This window comes from Ylistrum balloti, unplaced genomic scaffold, assembly GCF_031769215.1.
Source record: "Ylistrum balloti isolate Yb309-2 unplaced genomic scaffold, AGI_CSIRO_Ybal_v1 Utg370058, whole genome shotgun sequence".
Taxonomy (NCBI): domain Eukaryota; kingdom Metazoa; phylum Mollusca; class Bivalvia; order Pectinida; family Pectinidae; genus Ylistrum; species Ylistrum balloti.
Window position 1 is genome coordinate 523,378 of NW_026782107.1, and position 24,120 is coordinate 547,497.

At 34.7% G+C, this 24,120-nt stretch overlaps 2 protein-coding genes across 2 annotated transcripts; one reads left to right on the forward strand and one right to left on the reverse strand.

Annotated features, from left to right (window-relative positions):
- Positions 1–248: 248 nt before the first annotated feature.
- On the reverse strand, positions 249–10,118 carry LOC132549482 (gigaxonin-like). The gene is made up of 5 exons (XM_060213421.1): positions 9,946–10,118; positions 7,972–8,307; positions 7,351–7,707; positions 6,847–6,983; positions 249–5,868 (listed from the first exon to the last, which is right to left on the reverse strand). The coding sequence occupies exons 1-5, from the start codon at positions 10,116–10,118 to the stop codon at positions 5,030–5,032; spliced, it is 1,842 nt and encodes a 613-aa protein (XP_060069404.1). The 3' UTR covers positions 249–5,029.
- Positions 10,119–10,548: 430 nt separating this feature from the next.
- LOC132549435 (probable aminopeptidase NPEPL1) lies at positions 10,549–21,876 on the forward strand. The gene is made up of 13 exons (XM_060213371.1): positions 10,549–10,596; positions 11,817–11,973; positions 13,303–13,488; positions 14,009–14,266; positions 14,563–14,644; positions 15,327–15,469; positions 15,885–15,962; positions 16,261–16,361; positions 17,420–17,474; positions 17,703–17,784; positions 19,039–19,202; positions 20,480–20,590; positions 21,170–21,876. The coding sequence occupies exons 2-13, from the start codon at positions 11,827–11,829 to the stop codon at positions 21,335–21,337; spliced, it is 1,575 nt and encodes a 524-aa protein (XP_060069354.1). The 5' UTR covers positions 10,549–10,596; positions 11,817–11,826; the 3' UTR covers positions 21,338–21,876.
- The last annotated feature ends 2,244 nt before the right edge of the window (positions 21,877–24,120 follow it).

Here is a 24,120-nt window from a genome sequence, read left to right on the forward strand (position 1 = left end):
TGTGTAGTAGGGAGAAACATGTTGGTCATTTTTTGAAAACCTGGCACCAGGAGTTGCATCTCTTTCTTCTACCTCAATTTTTATCAAATTTTAAGATCTCCTGTATACCATATTTATCCTCTTGGTGTATACTGATTGGACCTTGGCTTGCCATGTTTTTCCCAGTTTTATTTATGTAAGTTTATGTAGGCCATCACTCTGAAGGACTGCAATATCAGGGCCCCTGGGAGGAAGAAGTAACAACAACATTTGATAATAAATAAGTATACGTTTTACTTCAAATGAAGAATATTGTGAACATGATTTTTACAAAAATTAGTTAAAGCTACCAATGAGGTATCTACAACATTGACACACACTCAAGACATTACACAGGCAACTATTTCACTATAATAAATAACAATCGGGAAATGTTACCCAGCGACAACACATTCTTAAATTCCTTTGTGGAAAAAAAGGAAGATTTATTTCATGGTTTTGAATTTCTGTGTAAAATGTAAGAAGTTCAATACTGCCTGGACCAACACATTTAATAAATAGAATTCATGTTTTATATTCACATGTAAAGTAAACCTTCTATTGCATTGTGTATATAGACTTTGTAGAACAGGGATCAATATTTACATACAGAAGTTAGAGGTTGTCAACTACAACTGACATATTAAAATTCAACAGATACATGTAAAAAATTGTATAAGAATTATCAATACTATAGATAACAATGCTAAAACATTACATCACAAAGAATTATAATTTTTATCAGTCTCCTGTTTATCAGATGCAGAGCAAGAATTAATGAAAGATATGATAATATTAAGTAGATTATCATGTTTTCCCCAGGGTTTATGATCACTTTTACTTTTAGCACCCATTAAATATTTCATGGCAACATTGAAGGTTTCATACACAGCACCCGATGCTGAAGGCTAGCTGATCCTTAACGTATATCATCAAATCTGGAAGAGGTACAACTCTGTGTTATATTAGCTTTAAAGGCAGGTATTGCTCATTTGAATTTTTCAAAGGAGTGTATCAGTCAGTGATTGGTCAGTTTTTTTCCCCTGAAACCCACTCTAGACCAATCAAATTACTGTGTTTGTGCCTTCAATTTTGTTATGAAATGTTTCAGGGGTGCAGTGAGTGTTAACCCTGCATTATCAAGGATGCATACCTTGTAATTTCACCAGAAAAATCTAGTACATGCATTCAATGTTTGTATTGTGTACACTTTCATATACTGAATCATTTAAAAACTAATTAAACATTTTCATTAAAAAAATCCTTCCTGAAAAAATAAGCACATTACCGTAGTAGTGAATATTTTGATCAATTTCACATATTAAACTTTATAAAGTAATGATTGTTTGATTTCATTCCTGTTTAATGTATAAATCTATACATAAAATTGTTAATTTAATCACTTTCTAAATGTATTTATATCATAGTAAAACCCTAATTAATCAAAGAAAAGAAGACATGGTAATAAATCCTGTTATTTTTTTCATAATGCTGGTCTGTGCAATTCAGTTTCGCAAATTCTTATGAAAGAAACATCTTTGTGACAATTTATCACTGCAAATAAATCAGGGATGATAAATGATTTTAAAGTATGACAGTCTGTTTCATTCAATGTCATCATCTAAAATGAAAGTAGATGAATGAAGAAGAATCTATCTGTACACATAAAATAAATTAATTTACTGAACAGCTAAATGGAGACATCAGGTTCATGTAGACAGATAAAGGGGCACAATACTACATAAATTCACTCAATGGATAGATGAAGGGTGCCAGGAGAAAGTATTCACTTGGCTAATGAAGGGAGAAAACTCCACAAATATTTATTCATGCATGAATGAAGACATAGACAATAGTCACTTTCTAGACTGATAAAGGGAAACAAATGTACACACATTCATTTCATGGATGAAGGAAGCCAACAGAAATTAGTCATCTTCTTGACTAAAGATTGGAAACAACTTTACATAAATTCATTCCATGGAGGAAAAAATCAATAGAAAGTATAGAAACCTTCCTTTAGTCTAATGAAGGGAGACAACTCTATAAGAATTCATCTTGTGAGTAGATAAAGGAAGATTCTGAGAGACTTATCATAAAGGGAGACAATTCTATACAACTGCAATCCACCGTGCCAAAACAGGGACATGGTTCTATATAATCATCTGGTAGACAGGTCAAACAAGACCATAAGACTATCATCTGTCTATTATATAGAGACTACTATATACAAAATAGTCATTCAAGAAGCAAACAATGGAAAACAGTTCTGTACCATAGTGAAGTAACAGATGATGGAAGATAATGTACACAAATTGTGAGCAAATGAAACAGCTGGACTGGCTGTACATGCTAGAAAAACTCCAGGTATTGATCGCAATCATGTCTAGGTCTGCAGAATATGCAGCATGTGCAGTTTGAGAGGGTTAACTATATCTATTTCAAATTAACTCTCTGACCATCGCTGAACTTCAGAATTTAAAGACTTTGATGTTTTGACCTGAAGTAAGGCATAATTCAATATAAGATGAACTCAAACATGTGTTGGAGATTTGTCCTTCGTATGCTTTGTCATCTATAACTGTACTTAAGTGTTAAAAACAGATGATATGTTGAAAAAATTCGCTTGCAGACTCCTTTTTTGATGGCATAATTCAAGGCATGATATGGTTAACAGTGTCGACATTTTCAAAGTTTTTTGGTTTCTATACATTTCGACTGGTTTCTTGTTCTTGTAAAAGCTAGCTATTTTGGTTGCAAACTTCCAAAAAATAAAGCGCAAAGACCTCTCCTTTTTCAAACATGAAAAATATCATCAAAAAATCTCTCTATCAAAACTTATGCATAGTCTTAAAAAAGTTTAGTACTCATTTAAAAAAAATGTATGTCATTTTGGATCATTTTCATTTTTTGATTTTATGCAGCTTAAAGCTCTTTAAATAAAATGAAAAGTTCGCATTTTCACATACTTTTTTCTGGATATCCAAATATAATTCCTTACTTTGAAATGAAAGACAAAAATTTAATTTAAGAAAAGGTTGCCAAAAGTGAAGTGAATGTCTCTTGTTACTCAGGGAAAAAAATACGAATAATACATGGAAATGAATGATTTCCTGTTACACACATTCTTACACCTTTACTGGAAAAAGTAGTGCAGCAACATACTGGTTTTGTTTTTGCTTTTTATCTACTTTCTGAAATCAAACCTTTCATAAAATCATCATTAGAAAAAAAATTTTAACACTGGATTTTAAAAAATTCTCATGAAAGTACATCTTTAAAGGTTTAATGAAATGTACTTAATGAATAATTTTAGCCTTGGCAAAATTTTAAAAACTGTGTTCTATGATCTCTACATATAATACTGGTAGAGGTTTGATAATCAATAGCAGAATAATTCTAGTTCACCGGCTCATTTATAACCAGTTTACATGAAATCAGCCTTAGACAGATGACAGAGAAATATAAACAAATTAAGAGAATTGAATGAAAGGCTGCGATTCATAACTGATTTTACTAAAATGACATTTTATATCTAAAGATCTACTGTTTATCATCAAGATACCATTTTATTTATTTAGTTGATTAAATGAGAGGATTTCTGTCAGATGACAAATGAGTACAAGTGTCATCGGTCCGTTTCAATGTTATACACAAGACCATGAGAATGCTATAATATCTATCTACATCATGATCATGGGAGTTAATTTTTAACATTTAATTGTCATCAGACAAATCAACTGTCAATTTACAGGACTAACAAAAGCAATACATAATCATCTACTAGACATACAAAGGGAGATAATTATACATACTACATGTACTTCAACTTTAGTTATCAAGAATGACAGGTACATATTGTCATTTATGAGACATACCAAGGTCATCAACAGTCATTTCATAACACATAAAGGGAAACACGTACAACAGACCAAATTAATCACTTTTATAATGTATACAACATATCCTTTTGAGGGGCTCTCCAAGGGAGACAACTACATATAATTTAATTAGATTAGAGAAAAATAATTAAATAATACACAGACCTGCCAGATTATGAACAAGGTAGGCAACTTGCCAATTAGAAAGATCCTTGTAGTCACATCTAGCCATGTAACTTTTTCTATTGCACATTGATCATTTAATTTTACATTAGACAAACTTAAAACAAGTGGCCTAAAGGGCCTATATCCCTCACCTGGTTTGTTAGCATGACCTATATCACTTACCTGGTTTGTTAGGATGGAATTACTTTATTTGAATTAAAGAAAACAAGTTCTTAAAGATTTATATCTAGTTTGCCTCCAATATGCCTGCCTCCCGCAGGCCCCAAACTCCTCCGTTTATACAAGATTTTTAGTAGTTCATAAATAGTACCAATTTCAAGAAAAAGTTGACAGACAGATGCCAGGCACCATGCATCAGACCAGGTGAGCTAAAAATTACCAGTTTTTCACATTGTTGATGTTTTGAATTTTTTTTTGTTCTGAGAAGTGTTAGTTCACATTGGCTCTAAAGTTAAAATATCGTGATTGACTCATTAGATAGCTCATAATTCAAAATCTTTTATCTCTAAACACGTTACCTTGATAAATAGGCTTGATGTTTAACCTAGACTTTGTTCTATATACTTTACCTTGATATACATACCTGCAATCTCAAACACATACCCTTATCAGCTGATATGTTCTGATGCCCATAAATAATAATGTCTTTACATAATGAATGAATTTTACCATCCGCATCAAAATAGAACTATTTCCGTTTTGGATCATAAAATCATAGTAAGCAGTGTTTATCAGGAGCAATTTGAATGTTAAGGAGTTATTATGAATTAAACAAATTCTAACTCATTAAGCCTTGGCATTCATATTACATTTGTTTCTTTTTTGTTCTTGACTTTCTTGGATTCAAATTCTGAACATGATATGAAGTACACACTGACACATCTCTACCTACTCTGATGTTAACCCTAGGTTAGACAAAGTGAGGCGACACTGTGTCATTCATGTTACATGATATCTGTGAACGTAAGCTTGCCCTGATCCCACTGTAGGTTGCGAAGTCGATGGAGGGGCATCCTGAACATTGTTGACGAGTGTCCACGCTGCATGGCTGGAGGGTTCTGTACTACACAACGCCAGCTGTTTGTATGAAAATTAAACCCTCGCACACAATGGTATGTTCCACCCACATCTAATGCCCCTACTACCAATACTTCATCTCCATCATACACTGCCCCATAGATCTGTGATGCGTCTGACATTGTACAAAGACCAACGCCACGGGTATGAGCATGAGCCCAGTAGTCATTGCGTGTTGAGTAGATCTCAGTCCCACAGAACTTTACACTGTGCCCACCATGCATAGCACTTGGGCACTCAATACGTCTAAATCCACCAAACACATAAATATCATTGTCAACAGCGACTGCTCGGGCGTCACACCGGCGTTCTCTCATTGGAGAGACTGAGGTCCACGTCTCTGTTCGCGTGTCATAACATTCAACTGCCTCAAAAAGTTTCCCTATTGCACCTCCTGCTATCACATAAATCTTCTTGTCCACAGCTGCAAACGAGGACCAGACTCGCTTAAGGTTCATCTCCGGGATAGGACGCCATTTGTTGGTGAGTACGTTGTAAACCTCACCTGAGGTAAGTGGATCTGTCATATCATTGCTGCCTCCCAGTGAGTAAATGTGGTCGTCAATGGCAACCAGACCAAATCCAACTCTGGCATGCTCCATTGGAGCGATTGGAGACCATTTATTCTGGTGAGGATCATATTTTTCGCCAGTGTTGAGAATTTGACATTTGTTATTACGTCCTCCCACAGCATACAGGTAACCACCTGTAACAAATCACAAATAATCCTGATAAGGTCATCTTACATGGGAGACTACAGGTGAGTCTAGATTATCACTTTGATAATTATTTGACAACTGTGTTAGACAGCTACTGGAGAACAAGTTTTGAAAGTTCCTTTAGAGACAAGTATATCTAGGCTACTGAGACTATGTATAGTATTTGTATGCAGAAACAAAGACTCTGGAAACTATTATCTTGGTAATGAAGGTTCTATCAGAAACAGCAGAATCTGGTACTGAGGCTGAAGAAACTACTGTAACAACACATTTAATCTAGACTCCAGAAACCACTAGAGACCTATGTTTATGTAAACTCTGAAATTTAATACAGCAGTCTTTGCAATTATTATTCATCCACAACACTACTTGTTACTAGAACTTTATACCTAAGATACCAAGTGAAGTCTCAGGGTAACTACTGAACAACCTAGTTTACCAAGTGAAGGCTCAAGGTAACTACTGAACAACCTGGTTTACCAAGTGAATACTCAGTCTAACTATTGAACAACCTAGTTTACCAAGTGAATACTCAAGCTATACATAACTACTGGACAACCTGATATAACATGACTAGTGATTAAAGAATTTTCCCAATAAATACTTCCAGACATTGGAAGCACTTTGAAAGTAAGCATCAATCTTACAGTTGGTCTGATTGGAATATTGGGTGGGGTGGGATATGGAAGTGGTCTGTTTCAAACCCATATCAACAATACTATGTTTCAGCTAACAAAAATCTTTCCTTGTCTCAGATGAATATTTACTTTAATCGAAATATTCATTTCATGTGTGAATCTGAGATCCATTCGTTATAAAATTATCTTAAAGTGAAGTTGCTTACAATGATACTATATGCTTGACAGAGACCCACAATGAATAGGAACCTTATTATTTCCTGGATACTATCTACTTCATCAGTGGCTGTTCTGACGGGGTAGTGGACACTGGTCGGCCCTACTTACCTACTTCTACAATACCATGTCCTATCCTATCAGTGGTCATATTGGCTAGGTCCACCCACTGACCATTAGTGTTGTTTTCACGTTTACTGGGCACAATGCAACGCACGCAGGCTTTAATCTCTAGTTCATTACTCTTTCTGTACAAAATAAAAACATTTCAACATTCATTTGCTGTTAGAGTATTGATACTCACACAATAAGTATTTATAAATGAAATTTATTACCTGTATGTGTTCCAAACTGACCTAGCTCATTAGTTGATCTCATAACTCATCTTGAAATATCCTTTCTCAGTTATGTGTCAGGGAGGCAAATAAATATGACATCTTTTGAATCACTGTGTTGACTTTGTGCCAAATGCCACATCAAGAGACCAGACAGATAGAATGAAATAGAAAAAAAAAAAATAAATAAAAAATTACTGAATGGTGTAGATTTCCCAGTTTCATGTTCATAAGAAAATATTCTCTCCACACAAAACAAGAATCTTGACACAGAACTTACGCATGAGGTTGTCCTTCACCACCACATACTAGCAAAACATTCGCAAAACCACGGCATTTCTGGTTTGGCTTCAGTATACGAACATCTTCCACAATTTTCCTAAGAATATTCGGATCGTACCCAGTATCCATCCTAGTCAGTTTCTGTAGGAACGTATCAGACATCTGATCTGCACGCAGACATGACAACATTAAATCTTCTAAACACACTTTCCGAGTGGCCTCATCAAACTTGACCCATCTGATTATACTACCGAAGACTTCCTCTTCAGACTTGATAGACAGAGTGTCGTGGGACAGCACCTCCGTTAGAGCATCTGGAGACAGTCTGAGGAACTCCTCGCAGTGACTGATATCTCTGTTTACACATGATCAGATATTTATAATAAGCCACTGCGAGATCAGAAATTATTTTACAAATAAAAGTTGTTACAGAAGTAACATTTTTATTTTGTACACAGACGGCAATTGTGCTATACACATAAAATCAAAATACTACAAGTTTCATCATTATGAGATTCTATATTTAGAAACAAAACAGACAGTCAAATCTCAGTTTTTGCTTCTTGTTGCACTTACTTCAATTTTTTAAGGGCAAAATTACAATGAGCCATAGACTTACCTAAAATGTTCATCCAGAAACATAGAAGCCTTTAGATGTATCCACGGACAGGAGAACCTGGAGGAGAACTCTCGGATACCCAAACAGTTCTGAGCAGTGATACACTGCTCAAGATAGTCACAACACAATTCTTTGAGATCAACCAGTAACAAAAGATCAGCAGCCTGAAGAATGTCCTGTATATTTTCATCACTGATTTTGATTTCTGATGTGTAGATGTAGTCTAGAATGATTTTGAATGTTTCAAAACTGATTCCCAGGGACGTTATATTAACTGTTGCCTGTTTGTTCTGAGTTACAGGGTTTGCAGGATCTGTCTCATAGTTAAACACCAACCTGCAAGTATTTGTAAAAAAACAAAAACAAAAAATGTAAGAAATACTTGAAATATATTAAGAAAATGCTAAAGTAAGTTAAATTTATAATGTTATTATGAGTCAAATTATCTAGAAAGTTTGCAGGTTTTCAAAAATGCGTGGCAGTTTTAAACAAGAAGCCCACAGGCGTTAACAGTCATCTGACTTTAGAGGCCCACTAAGAATAGTAGTACATTTGTAGTAGTATTAGTGATCAAAACAGTTCAGATTCAAAAGATCTTAAGAGTTAATGCAAACAAAAGGCCCAATGGGCCTGAATTGAACCTGTACTACAGCTTACACAAAAAGACTTTATTGGTTCATGAAGTCAATTCATGCCAATCTGAAATCCTATTCCTCAAGCATGCTACTACACAATTAGCATGACCTAAGAGCTATTGCTTGTTGAATGAAGAAATTTGTGTTTACAACAAAATTGACCCCTTTGATCTTGAAAATAGATCAAGGTAATTCATTTGAACAACCCTGGCAACCATTAATCTCAGCATGATACAGGTTCAATATAAGCACTCTGTGTGTTTTGATTATTGTGTTTTAAAAAGTTGTATAAAAATTTTAACACGTTTTACTCTTGTATCTAACAAAAATTGTTGAGCATCTTCGGAACTTCCTCACTGGACTTATTTCCATGACGATTTAGAGTAAACCTAGCTTTTAGTCTTTTCTTATACTTCATTAATGATATCATCAAGGGTATTACATTTTCTATCAGATTCTTTGCAGATGATACCATCATGTAATTTAACTGTGGCATCACAGACAGACATCCACTCCCTGAAAAAAATATCTTGATCAGCTAGCCCTCCAGGAGGTGAAAAGTTAAATGACTTTCCATTATTGGATATGCCAAGTCCTTCCTGTCACTAGGAACAGATAACTCATCTGCCATCTCTATATTTTCCATGACCACAAGTTGGAACATGTAACAAAAGACCAAATATCTTGAGGTTGCAATCACCTATGACTTACGTAAATAACATCATCAAAAAGCCAATGCCATCCTCGTTCAACCACTTCCTGACGCACAATCTGAAAGTTTTATCCATAAGGCTAGAATCCTTTCCTTGCAATTAGACAACCAAAGATAATGAAATTACCTCTTCTGACTTTTTACTTTCATTCAAATCAATGGCATTAAATCATATCACCCTAAAGCTCCTATCATCCCACTACACCCACACATGACATAAACTTCAATATGTGTAAGCAAACCATAACCAGTATAGATGAAATATAAGTAGCTAAACAACCCTAAGAACATTTCTATTTTGCTGATCTAATTTTCAACTATTGATTCCACATTGTGTAAGCATACTCAATAGCTGCCCTGACATAATACTTGTTTGCTTGTTCTTTCATGATTTTGAAAACATTTTAGGAGACTGGGTGTAATTTGCCCAAGGTAGTGCAGTGGTAGTACAGACAACATTCCCATCGGTAGTCAGAAGGCAGACTAGTCCTTCTCTTGAACTAAGATTCGTATATAACTACAATCTAACATATATCTGGAAAAAAATTATAACTCATGTAATCATTATTTAAATGTAATGTCGTTTTCACAGCAGAATTCATAGATCTACATGGAAATAAGAACTACCTGAAGTAATGGCTAGCTGCTGCCAGGACGTTCTTCTGGACACATATGCTGTTATCCCTTATGACAACTGTTCCGTCACAAAAAGGCTGAAGCTTTCTGTTTTCGTTCAGAGCATTCAGTATCTTTTTGGCATGTCTCTCACTGGAAAACTTCCTCTGCCGTTCGTCTTCCATGGAGGCAGCCATCTTCCCGGAGAAACATAAAGTACGATCCGAAAAAATAAATTTGAAAGTTTCTTCCGGAAAGTATTTCATATTGTCAATTATATTGAATGTTGATTTCATAATATAACCACAAACAGGATCAATCATGGTTAATTATTAAGATAATGATATACATTTTTGGTTATTGTTTCAGTACCAAATGCCTACATTTACAAACTCACTTGTACTGCAACACTGAATTACTTTGAAAACAATAATAAAAAATATGTTGCTAAAATAAGATAATAAAATAAAAGCACAGTCCATATTGCTTACATAAAAAAATATATCACACTAAAAACACAAACTTTACAATTTTCTTTCCGATTTATTTCCGGTCTTGCTTGTTTTATTTTGTAGTTGAATTATTCAACTTCCTCTCAGTTCTTACCGGCTGGGACAGGTTGTTTGCGAAGTGAACTTTGTATCAGAAAAGAAGACATCTGAAGTGAGTATAAGAGTAAGACATAATTCATGACTGTAAACTGCATTATAACTTCACGTGAAAATATGATAAAGCATCATATTCTGTTACGGTTTGTAATTGTTGTCAGTCCGCTTTCGTTTATCGTTTTCCAAGCGGTTTGGCTAGTTGCATGATTGACATTTTAGACAAGCTGATCTGGTGTTTGACGTTGCACTTGTCTTTGGTAAACATTCTTCGAAAAATACCACTTTTAAGCATGAAAAGTTGTTGAAAACAATAGAAAGAAAACAAGGATGGTTATTGTTTCAGAAAATTACTTTAGTTTGAAAATTTTTTTTTTAAAGGAGTATTCCGCTTGGAGGTTCCTCCATTGGACACATTTATATCCGACGAGGGACATTGTCAAACGTCCGATATAGATAAGTCCCAAGGAGGAATCATCATTTGGGAGAAGGAAGAAAAGAGAGAGAAAGATGTGAAGGGTGTATGATGAAAGTATAAGCCTAATATAAGAGATCGGGAACTAGAAGGGGGGGGGGGGGGGGGGGGGGAGAGTTAAAAAGCTGTTATATAGAAAGGAGATTGCCTGAGAAAGTAGACTGGAATTGGTGTAATGAAATTTCAGGGCTCTCACTCTCCCTTTGTGGGACTGGGGCCCAGGGCCCTTTGAATTGGGAAAAATAATGATGTTTTGCTTAGAATTTGGGAAACTTGGGGTCTAAATTGGGAAAGAAGATACTATTTTGCATTGGGAGTGGGGCCGATATTCGGCCCCAAATCTGGCAGATCAAGAGCCCTGAATTTACAATTGCAAGAAATATACTTTATACTATCATTACATAGATATTGATGACATATTGCTATCATGTTGCACATGACATCATCTGTCATGCATAAACTTTTACATCAAAATGGCTTAATCTTCTTCTATGCTTAAACTGAATTCAACCAAATTTGGCTCGCAACATCATTGGAGGAGGGTAATCATAAAATGTATAAACAAAGTTTATTTGGTCCCTGGAGACTATAGGGTAGGGCCCCAAAAGAGAAGTTTTCAGATTTTGATTTAAAATAATGTCTGCATTGATTTCAACCAGATTTGGTCTGAAATATCAATGGAGGGGGGATTATAATTTATGGTTTAATAATAGTTCCAATATTGATATGAAACACCTAAAACAATACTTTTTTTTACTCTAAATAAAAAAAAATCATTGACATGTTTGTACTTTTATTAACAGGTCTGCTAAAATGTCAACTGAGATAATATTTTCTGGGAAGTTGTCGGAGACAAATCCTGAGACTTCGCCAGTCATTATAGTAGGACAAGTGAAGAACCTCACCAGGATTTCTTTCAATGATGTTAAGATGAAACTGGAACCTCGGGTGGATGCTGAGGTGTGTAAGAAAATAAAAGGGTTAGATTGGACATGTTATTGGAAAAAGATAATAAACATTTTGTGAGAATTTTTTTAACTTCATGTTCACCATTCATGTGTTTAGATCATTGAATGGTCAGAATTACCTATAGCCACCATGTTTCATCGCCATCCGCCATGCTTAAACTTGCCATTCAAATGATTTTTTTTCATTAACCAAAAGGCCAAGAGTGTTGATATTTTCGCCTGTAGCATGCTGGGATGAAGGGCTGCCAAGCCTGTGAAAATGAATGATCTCACCTACTTTTCAGGTCACAGAGGTCAAATGAGGTGAAATCTTAAACAACTTCTTCTCAACAACCAAAAGGTCCAGGGTGCTGATTTTTACTAATAGCATGCTGTGATGATGGGTTACCAAAATTTGTTAAAATGAATGACCTTCACCCACTTTCAAGCTCACTGGTCAAATATGTTGTAATCTTTAGATATCTTCTTCTCAATAATCAAAAGGCACAGGGTGCTGATATTGGGTCTGTGTCATGCTGGAAGGAAGGGCGGGCTACCAAAATTGTTAAAATGAATGACCTTGACCCACATAGTTACAAGGTCACAGGAGTTAGTTGTGTTGAAATCTTTCAACAAAATCTTCTCAATTATCACAAGGTTCAGGGTCCTGATAACAGGCCTCTAGAATGCTGGGATGAAGGGCTACTGATTTTGTTCATACATGTATTATTGACCTTGACTTAATTTCAAGATCACAGGTATTAAATATGGCAAGATTGTTAAACAACTTTTTCTAAATAACCAAAAGGTTTAGGTGCTTTGGACTGTGTAATGCAGGCATGAAGGGTTACTAATTTTGTCAATGTGATTTACCTTTTCTCTTCTTAAAGGTAACAGGGGTCAAATGTGTTAAAATCTTAAAACAACTTCTACACAATAACAAATAATCCAGTCTGTTGATATTAGTTCTCTAACAAGGAATACAAAATTGCAAACAACTGAGCAGTTATGTATGTAATGGATTTCAATGCCATTATTTTGTGTTTTTTAGACAATTTTTACTGAATCATAAGCACATAACTATAGGCAAGTATTTGAACTGAAATGTGAGGAGCTGTCAGTCATTTGAAACTGAGCTGAGCATTTATGTTTGATTATTTGTGTTCAGATCAAAATTATGTGTCATTGGAGTTTACTTTATACAGTTGTATACAAAACACAGCTGTATCATAAACTTCATATATATATATATAAATATAAGACATCTGGCTGTTTCAGGAATCATAAATGCTGCCTTGCTGTAGTCATTCCCATGTTATTAATGGTATTTTTTTATTTCAAGACTTTTGAGAAAGCAGTTGCAGGCCTTCACCCTTCCCCGACAGATTCCTGTCCACTTTGGCTGAACAATGCTGCAGTGGCTGCTCTGCCCACAAAGTGTAGTCGTCACAACACACCCTCTCGAGCACACGCTCTGTCCAAGGTTGTAAAGACCTTTATTGGAAACAGTACCAGTGAATATGTTGTTGTAAGTATCCCTTAAATAGAGCAGTTAAATTTGCTGTTTTTTAAAAAGATGATAGTTTATATCTTTTATTTTTACTTTGTAAATTGAATTATTAGTTTGGAAACCAGATTGAATCCATAGTATATAATACTTGAATCGTTTAATCCTCTATGAAATAAATATTTCATTTGCTATTTTTTTATTTTCATCCCATTACATTAAAAACTGACAACATTTTGAAACGTTGCATTTGATTGGACAGTTTTCATAGAAAGGAGTCCATTATAAATGTAAGAAATATTGCAATTTTTGATAAAACTGGTAGGTTTTACTTTTAATTATTTTTTGTGTTATTGATCCATAATACATGATAAAAAAACAGGGTGAACTCTTGGCATAAACCGCTGTATGGTTTATTTCAAAGTTCATTGCGTTTTTTACGTTATGACTCAATAAAAAAAATAAAGTTACTCCTGAAAAAAAATGAAAATTGATAACATACATCATATTACAAAAGATATGAAATTTTGTATTCCAATAGATTGTTTGTGAGAGGGGTGATGTTTTGGCATCTGGTTGTGCTGTGGCCCGTGTTCTTCCATTATTTAATGGTAAATCCAATGCCTCAACAGAAGATCGCACCATCACTGTTGAATTCCTCCTGGTCGGTGATGGCAATGAGACACACTTGACTGAACAAGACCTAGCATGTCTTGCTGCAGAAGCTAAAGGAGTGCGACTTGCAGCAAAGATTGTTGATATTCCATGCTCAGAAATGCACACTGATGGTTTCCTTAAAGTTAGTATAAGTAATATCAGGCAATAATTAACTGGTCAGAAGACCAGATGCCAGTCAAGTCAATTACTGAATAATTCAGCATATACTTATCCCATGTGGAGCCCTATTTTCAGGAATTGTTAATGTAGCCTAAATTATTTGTGTTTATATCTTTTGAACAAGACTGGCATTTAATCTTCTTGGGTAGTACACAGCTGTTAGAATTAACAATTTGTTTGTTTGGTTTTTTTTTTTTCAAGGATTTATTTGTATATTTCTTTTTGCAAGAACTTTCATCTCTAGGAACTCTGTTTCAGGAAATCCAAACCGTAGGCGATGAGCTCAATATACGTCCAATGATCATCAGAGGCGAAGATTTAGATAGGCAGGGATTTGGAGGTACCTTGTCTATTCAGTGTTACAGTAGATAAGAGGAAACTTAGCCCCAACAAAACATGTGTTTTGAGGTCAATCACTGGCTCCTTCACTTTTGTTAAAAGAAAAAAACCTCTTATCCTCAGAAATGTAGTTTCGGTAATGCATGCAATTTTGTTTTAGGATTCTTGAAAAATTAATAAGGGTTGAAATTCGATAGGGAAATGCATGTGTCATAATTAGCATCATTTGATTAAATGAATATTGTATTTGTTATATAATTAACAAGACTGGTCTAACAACTAAACAACGAAAAAAATATCTACAAGTATTTTTGTAAATATGTATATTGCAAAACATCCTTGAAATTTGTGCACCCATATAATTTGCATATGTAATAACTTTGGGTCTGCAAATGCTGATCAAAAGGTATTATTCATGTATTTTGTACTTCATATATTTCTCTTTTTTTTTATTTCCTAACTTGCTTTCATTGTGCAGTTCTGTTGAGAAACCTGTCAGTTGATAATGAATCACCATTATAATAAATAAAATAAAGTGACTTTTCTTTATGAGGAATAAAGAAAATTTTAAGATGTTATTTTAAAATCATCATCATTGGCTTGTGTTTAAATCAAATTGATTTCAAAAAATCACATGAATTGTATTCATTGATTACAAATAACTTGGAACAACCATTACATAGGTTTATACACTGTGGGAAAAGCAGCAGACCATCCTCCTGCTCTTGCCATCCTTAGTCATCAACCAGCAGGAGCGACTAAGAGCATTGCTTGGGTCGGCAAGGGTATTGTGTTTGATTCTGGTGGCCTCTGCATCAAAACTAAGGTAGGAAATCTCTAACAGGTAGTTGAGTGTTGGATTATTTTATTCCTAAGTAAAATGTCTGCTGGGCCATGTTACATTTTGATGTCATAAAAATTGCAAGACGTATAATAACGTAACTATGACAACATATATAAATGTCATGTTTGTCATGACTGCAAAAGAATTCCTCTCCAGGTCAAAATTCATCTGCCTTATATGGAATGACCTTTAATGTTATTATATCAATGATTGTTACAAATAAGGAGAATATTACAGATGATGCTATATCATATCAAATTTTATATTAAACATGCCATATCTAATCCATAGATTATGTCATAAATTAAATGCGGTGTTCAATAGGCCAATTGTGTATGATCCTCTTCCTTAAGTATTATCACTATAACCTGATATATCAACTGGAAGTTCATTGTAGACAGGTATGTGTGGGATGAAGAGAGATTGTGGCGGAGCAGCTGGTATCCTGGGAGCTTTTTATGCCGCTGTCAAAATGGTATGTACAGGTATAGGGCTCCTAAAAATCCGGCTAAATGTTTGTCATAATTGATATTAATATAGATTTTATTATCTTAACTGGAATTGTTTCTTTATCAAATGATAGTTTTTTTACTAATCTAAAACATGCTATTTACCTTAAATCTTTCTTACCATAAACAAATATTCATTCTTATTAAATGTAAAATGATTATGGTGTTCTTAAGAATCTTTATTTACCCCCTAGGTTAGGTGATTGTTGTCTGTATAGGTTGTCTTGACTCTGTTAACCTTGTTTGTGTTTGTTGGGATGGTAGGGTTTCAGTGAGAACCTGCATGCAGTGTTCTGCCTGGCAGAGAATGCGGTAGCTTCGATAGCAGCTCGACCAGATGATATCTTCACCATGTACTCAGGCAGGTCAGTGTGCAAAACCATTGTCTCACCTTGTACTCAAACAGGTCAATTAACAAAACCATTGTCTCACCTTGTACTCAAACAGGCCAATTAACAAAACCATTGTCTCACCTTGTACTCAAACAGGTCAATTAACAAAACCATTGTCTCACCTTGTACTCAAACAGGTCAATTAACAAAACCATTGTCTCACCTTGTACTCAAACAGGTCAATTAACAAAACCATTGTCTCACCTTGTACTCAAACAGGCCAATTAACAAAACCATTGTCTCACCTTGTACTCAAACAGGTCAATTAACAAAACCATTGTCTCACCTTGTACTCAAACAGGTCAATTAACAAAACCATTGTCTCACCTTGTACTCAAACAGGTCAATTAACAAAACCATTGTCTCACCTTGTACACAAACAGGCCAATTAACAAAACCATTGTCTCACCTTGTACTCAAACAGGTCAATTAACAAAACCATTGTCTCACCTTGTACTCAAACAGGTCAATTAACAAAACCATTGTCTCACCTTGTACTCAAACAGGTCAATTAACAAAACCATTGTCTCACCATGTGCACAGGAAAAATCAGTACTCAAATCAGTACTTCACCATGTAGTCAGTCTGATCATACTTAAAAAAATTCTCCACCATGTACTCTGGCAGGTCACTCACCATATACTTAGGCGGGTCAGTTCACAATTAGGTGTTTCACCATTTACACAGACAGGTTAGTATACAAATGGTCACTCACCATATACTTAGGCAGGTCAGTTCTCAAACCAGTGTTTCACTAGACAGACAAGTGCAGGACACTGAACAGTTTCTGCGCCACTTTATATAGCATGACAGGATTAATGATTTTAAATGCACAGACATATAGGTACTTTTTAGGATGTATGGACTAACCTTCATTGAAAGAAATGTTTTGGTAAATAACGCATATCAAAAAGATTCTGAATGTATTTCACTGATGTTGCTGCCATATCAATTAGAATTTTGTAAACCTATCTCAAAATTAGAATTTTTACAACTCGTTTTTTCAGAATCACTCAATTTATCTTTTGCAGAACAGTAGAAATGAACAATACTGATGCAGAAGGGCGTCTTGTTTTAGGAGATGGGGTAAGTGTTTCTAGTGAATCTGTGAATATCTGATTGATAATGTTGTAAAACTATTGTGTGGATGTATTCTAAAATGTGACTTTTAGGGAATATAAATATCTTTTATTTTGGAAATTTCAAATAGTTCATGGTTTAAACTAAATTATATGTATTTTTTGCCGTACAGATTCTTTTCCAGTCAACCTTCAAGAGAAAGTTACTGATTTAAACGGATGTTTGCCTTTGCAGGTAGCATATGCTAGAAAAGATCTGAAAGCTGATGTAGTCGTAGATATGGCAACATTGACTGGTGCTCAGGGTATAGCTACAGGTAAGTGTAAACAAGTATGGTCATAAATATGGCAACATCGTCTGTTGCTTAGGGTATAGCTAAAGTTAGTGAATACAGGTGTGGACATAGATATGGCATCATTGTCCGGATCTCAGGGTATAGCTACAGGTAAGGGTTATATAGGTTTTGGCATAGACATGACAACATTGACTGGTGTTTAGGGTGTGGCTACAATTAGTATACACATGTGTGTTTGTAGGTATGGTGACATCATCTGGTACTCAGGATAAATACAGCTAAGTGTATACAGGTGTGTTTGTAGGTATGGTGACATCATCTGGTACTCAGGATAAAATACAGGTAAGTGTATACAGGTGTGTTTGTAGGAATGGTGACATCATCTGGTATTCAGGATATAACTACAGGTAAGTGTATACAGGTGTGTTTGTAGGTATGGTGACATCATCTGATACTCAGGATGTAGATAGAGGTAAGTATATACAGGTGTGTTTGTAGGTATGGTGACATCATCTGGTACTCAGGATAAAATACAGGTAAGTGTATACAGGTGTGTTTGTAGGTATGGTGACATCATCTGGTACTCAGGATAAAATACAGGTAAGTGTATACAGGTGTGTTTGTAGGTATGGTGACATCATCTGATACTCAGGATGTAGATAGAGGTAAGTATATACAGGTGTGTTTGTAGGTATGGTGACATCATCTGGTATTCAGGATATAACTACAGGTAAGTGTATACAGGTGTGTTTGTAGGTATGGTGACATCATCTGATACTCAGGATGTAGATAGAGGTAAGTATATACAGGTGTGTTTGTAGGTATGGTGACATCATCTGGTAATCAGGATATAACTACAGGTAAGTGTATACAGGTGTGTTTGTAGGTATGGTGACATCATCTGATACTCAGGATGTAGATAGAGGTAAGTATATACAGGTGTGTTTGTAGGTATGGTGACATTGCTCAAGGTATAGTTTACAGGTTGTTGGAGGTAAATTTATGTTGATAAACAGCATTCTCTTTAGGATGTGGCCACAATTGCCCCTGCTATAATGATAGTAGTTACTCTTCTTTGTGTGTAGTAGTTTGTAAATAATTCAGTTGGAAATTGTTGAAAAAGTTAAGGAATGAACAGTAAACATATGTAGACTGGTAAGTAAGTGTTATCACTAAACCCTATAAAATGTGATAATGTGTGATAAATGAGAAGAATGGAGTGTCAGAATGATTTAAATCCTGTTTAATTTGTGTTATTTTGTATTGTTTTATTAGGGAAATATCATGCCTCTGTGGTGACCAACAATGAGGATATAGAGCTGGCTAGTGTTAAGGCAGGCAGAGCCAGTGGTGACCTTGTTCATCCAATGCCTTACAGCCCAGAACTCCACTACAGTGAGTTTGCTAGTGCTGTGGCTGATATGAAGAACTCTGTTGCGGTAAGTTTTACAACTCTTATCTCCCTTCATGTTTACATTGGCATTATTTGCCCGTTCTTGATATTCTTTGGGTTGCGTCACTATTACTCTCTGCACCCCTGGAATATGTCATGGCAAAACTGAAGGCTCAAGCAAAGTAATTTGATTGGTCTAGAGCGAGAACCGGGAGAAAAAAACTGACTGATCACAGGCTGATGTGCTCCTTTGAAGAGTACAAAGGAGCGACACCCAACTTCAAAGCCATTACAACAAACTGTTTTACAACCTTGTGATTTGTTTGATGTACATGAAATGATCAAACTGGTCTTGTCCACTAAGTGTTACACAGGAAACCTTCAATTTTGCCATATGTTTCAGTGGTACAGAGAGCAAAAGTGAGTGTGACCCCCAGAGAATCAGGAATTTATTATGCCAAGTTCTCGTATAGGTATTGTTTTTCAGAGGTCAAGGTTTCTGTTAAATTGAATTTATAGAAAATAACTTGTGACTATTCCTGAAGCAAACAGTGGGACAGATTATTGTGAGCTTCTATTAAGTTTCTCTCAGTCTTGATTAATTTGCTACCTATTAGCAAATGCAACAGACTCATAGTTTACAAATGACGATCAAACGAAAAGCGAGACTACATTGTATGCTTTCATTAGACCGGTGTTTCCATATTTTTTGTAGTTCTCCAAAATGAATCAATTTCCCAAAATTTGTGCATTCTTTGATCTGAGTGGCAATTGCCTTATTCTTTATGGAGTGTGATGGTTTAAAGATTTGGACATTACAACAGCATAGTCCAATAGCTAGCATGTGTGGCTGTGTGGTAGAGTGTTTAATTATGTGAAGCATGGTCAGTAGTTAACGGGTCACAGCTCTGTGCTACCTCCAGTGCTTGTTACTCTATCTAACGTACATGTATAACATTAAATATGCATGGGTTTATTTCTTTGGTAGATTAAACCTGAGACATCAAGGGTTAAAAGTTCCACAAATAATTTATAATCATACATATAATTCTGTTAAGTCTTATTTGTTGCATTTTATTTTGGTGGTTTGTCTATAGCCATAAGAACAAAATAATTTCTACGCAATGAATATTTCTTGTTCTACAGTATGTCCTTTTGTGGTGTGGTCTAGTATTTCAGTAGACATATATGTCACACAAGTATGGACTGTACAATTGTATGATTTCCTGTATGGACAACTACAGGTGAGTTTCTGTTACATATGAGTATGGTATGGATAAGATTCCTGAATATTTATATCATATATTTTATATTTTGTAACAGGATAGGGCTAATGCACAAGTATCTTGTGCTGGTCTGTTTATCGCCTCACACCTTGGCTTTGACTACCCTGGCACTTGGCTCCATATAGATATGGCTTATCCTGTTCATAGTGTAAGTATATTGTGTACTTTTTGACTGATTGGCACCTACCTAAATCATTGAGGATAAACATTTTAACAAACATCCAATAATGTGATTTTGTGTCTCTTAAGTATTTATAAAAGCATTATTTTCAACTGACAGACTTATTCAAACTAGCTTATATCTGTCTGATTGTCAAATGACCATAAACAGTACTTACTGTTGCAATTTTGGAGAAATGATTGAACAGAAAAAATCTTTGTGAAGATTATACATCAATAAAACTAGTAGTTAAGTTCTCAAAAGTGTATGTATTAGTGTATGGTCAAGGTGTCATTGTCAAACATGATTTCATAACAATGTAATGCTTTCTAGTAAAAATCATAACTTGACTTGTGTCTGTTGATGCAGTTTGAGTGTGAATATTTTGGAGGCTGAATTCCTATTTCTTAATGAGAACATGTACTAATTTAATATGACGAAATCAAAGTCACACAGACACATGATTCTTTTGCATGATATCCCTGTGACATACCAAGATTTTCACACATTGTAGGTTGTTTTTTAATAAGTGTATGATTGATGAAGTAACTTCATCTTTCCTTAAAGGGAGAAAGAGCAACAGGATATGGTGTTGCCTTGTTGACGACATTGTTTGGCCAGCTATCCCACAGTTCCTTGCTGCAACAGATGGCACCCTCTATAACACTGACAGAGGTGATGGACACAGACACAGTGGATTGTTCAGACAATAATAAGAAGATGCGACTCAGCTAGAGGGACAGCCATCTCTGTTCAGTCTAAATGGAGTCTGATAATTCCTTCTAAAATATATCTGCTTAATATTTAAGTGTAACATTAAGAGGTTGTCTACAGGGAAATTTTACTTTTAATGCATCAAGTTCACCCAAATCACATTAAAATATTTTAAAAAGTCATTGTGATTAATGATGAAGAAATTCAGGATATATTCTAAAATGCGGTAGCCTGCCGTTCCACCCGAAAGAATCCCACAATTTTATGAAGTATCTTTGTGAATGAGATCAAAATGATGAAGATGAAACGTAGAAAAGGACGCAATATTTCTCAGATGTATGTTCAAAATTTCAAAATGAAGTCTATCCTGTTTTATGTGTATCAAGTGTAAACCATGTGTTCTATTATGTTAACTCAATCTGAAGCAAATCTATCATATACAGTGCATCAGTAGACAAAGTATGTGATATAAATACTGGAAGGTCTTTATTGAAAGTGCTTTAAATTTTGTAGACAATTTCTAAAGAGGACAAATTATTAGTTACAATAAATTCCCAAAAGATGAATGTTGATCAAAACTGAAATCAATGATGATTTAAACAATACTCAAATAAGGTTTATTGATATAAAACAAAGTTGATGTGGTTTAGATTAAGACAATGGTTTTAGAGAACTGAAAATGTGCCATCATGATTTGTATTGAACATTTATTGGTTTATCTGTTGAAAACTAGTTTGTATCATTATTGTATCTTTTGTATCATTATTAAACTTTTTTTCTGTAAAATCACTTTCTTCAGTCCCGTGTTTGTGTCAACACAGAAAATTTTCCTTTTCAATATTTTTTTTGGAAAGTGAATTTAAGGAAACTTCAAATATTTGTATGGTTGGTAATGAAAATGTATTGGCGTATTCTAGTGTTTGGTAAAAAATAGAAAATCTACAATAATTCCATGTGCACTTACTTAGTGTGGTTTATATATGAGAGTCCCAGAGTGCTACAATTTTCATTTAACAGTTCTAGTGTGTGAAAAGTTTACTACTGCAAAATTGTGGTTATGTCAAAAATCAGTGTCTATAGCTATATAAAATTACCAAAATTTCAAGACTGGTTTTTCAGAGTTTCTCTTACACCAAAATAGTATTATCTTCCAAATGTTACAGATCCTCGAAGAAGAAAATGATGATTGATATGGTATCATTCCAGAACACTTGTTTAGTTGTTAAAATTTGTGAAAATGATTAGAATGCTTTGTTATAGCAACTAATGGTATTAGCCAAATTGATAATTTATTCAGGTTTTGTGCTAACAGTGTGTATTGTGAAGCATGCGAAAATGTAGGCCTATAATCCTTGTTTTTTGATGAGTTTTCACTTTTTAAAACTGGAAAAATTATCGTATCGAGCGATAGTGTTTATTAGTGCATGGATTACACAGAGTAAGTTAACTAATCATATTGACTTGGTACTTGGTCCTTACATATTGGCAGCTGTGAATGTTTGATGTTTCTAAAGACATGTTACATTCAAATGGCAGTTATGGTGTATATATTGCATTGTGAAGATTATGGTGTGTTGGCCTTTAAGTGTGTCATTGTTAGTGTAAATTTAGTACATCAGCCTTAATGCAATTTAAAGGGTATGTTCATAAACATCTTTACATAATGTTGTGTTTTTTTGGCTACTACTGGTCAGTGTACAAGCCTTACCAAGTCTTGAGCTTTGTAAACATTTGTCAGTACTGGTTAGTACACCAGCCTTTTCAAGTCTGAGCATTGTACACAGTTGGTCACTAGTGGTCAGTATACAAGCCTTACCAAGTGTAAGTGTTTTACACAGTTGTCACTACTGATCACTATACATACCTTACCAAGTCTAAATGCTATAAACAGTCGGTCACTACATACTGTTCAGTTTACAAACCTTATCAAGCATGGATGTTGGGTACAGTTGGTAACTTATGACTACTAAATGATACTTTGTAATAAAAATACAATGTCAATTTTGTATTCAAAACTCTATTTAAGTACCATTATCAGACAGATAGTTTAAGTAACTATACATATTCACAGCATCACAACTTTCTTACTTTAGCAATACATGGATGTATGGAAATATTACTGAATGTAATGTTGTGTGGTCTAATTGTAACCTGTAATTTACAAAGAGCAATATTAGTATTATCCATGCACAAAATTCAAGTTGAAGATTATAAGATTATTAAAATTAAGCATCCAGACTGAATAAACAATTGTTTTTATTATCTATGCTTTGTTTATGGTAAAGCAAGACAGGCAAACAATTCAATTAACTTATTATCATTCTCTGTCAAGGTTTTGTCAAAGTCTGAAAGTTTCATTTTCATTCTCTGTCAAGGAATTGTCAAAGTCTGAAAGTGTCATTATCATTCTCTGTCAAGGAATTGTCAAAGTCTGAAAGTGTCATTTTCATTCTCTGTCAAGGAATTGTCAAAGTCTAAAAGTTTCATTTTCATCCTCTGTCAAGGAATTGTCAAAGTCTAAAAGTTCCATTTTCATCCTCTGTCAAGGAATTGTCAAAGTCTAAAAGTTCCATTTTCATCCTCTGTCAAGGAATTGTCAAAGTCTAAAAGTTTCATTTTCATCCTCTGTCAAGGAATTGTCAAAGTCTAAAAGTTCCATTTTCATCCTTTGTCAAAGTCCGCAAGAGTTCAATGGAAACAGTAAATAATTAATGCTTGAAACAGATTGGTAGCGGGAGTTATTTGATTTGATGTTTTTTCATAGCCTGTCGACAGCCAGGGTCATTTTGGGCCAAACTACAAAC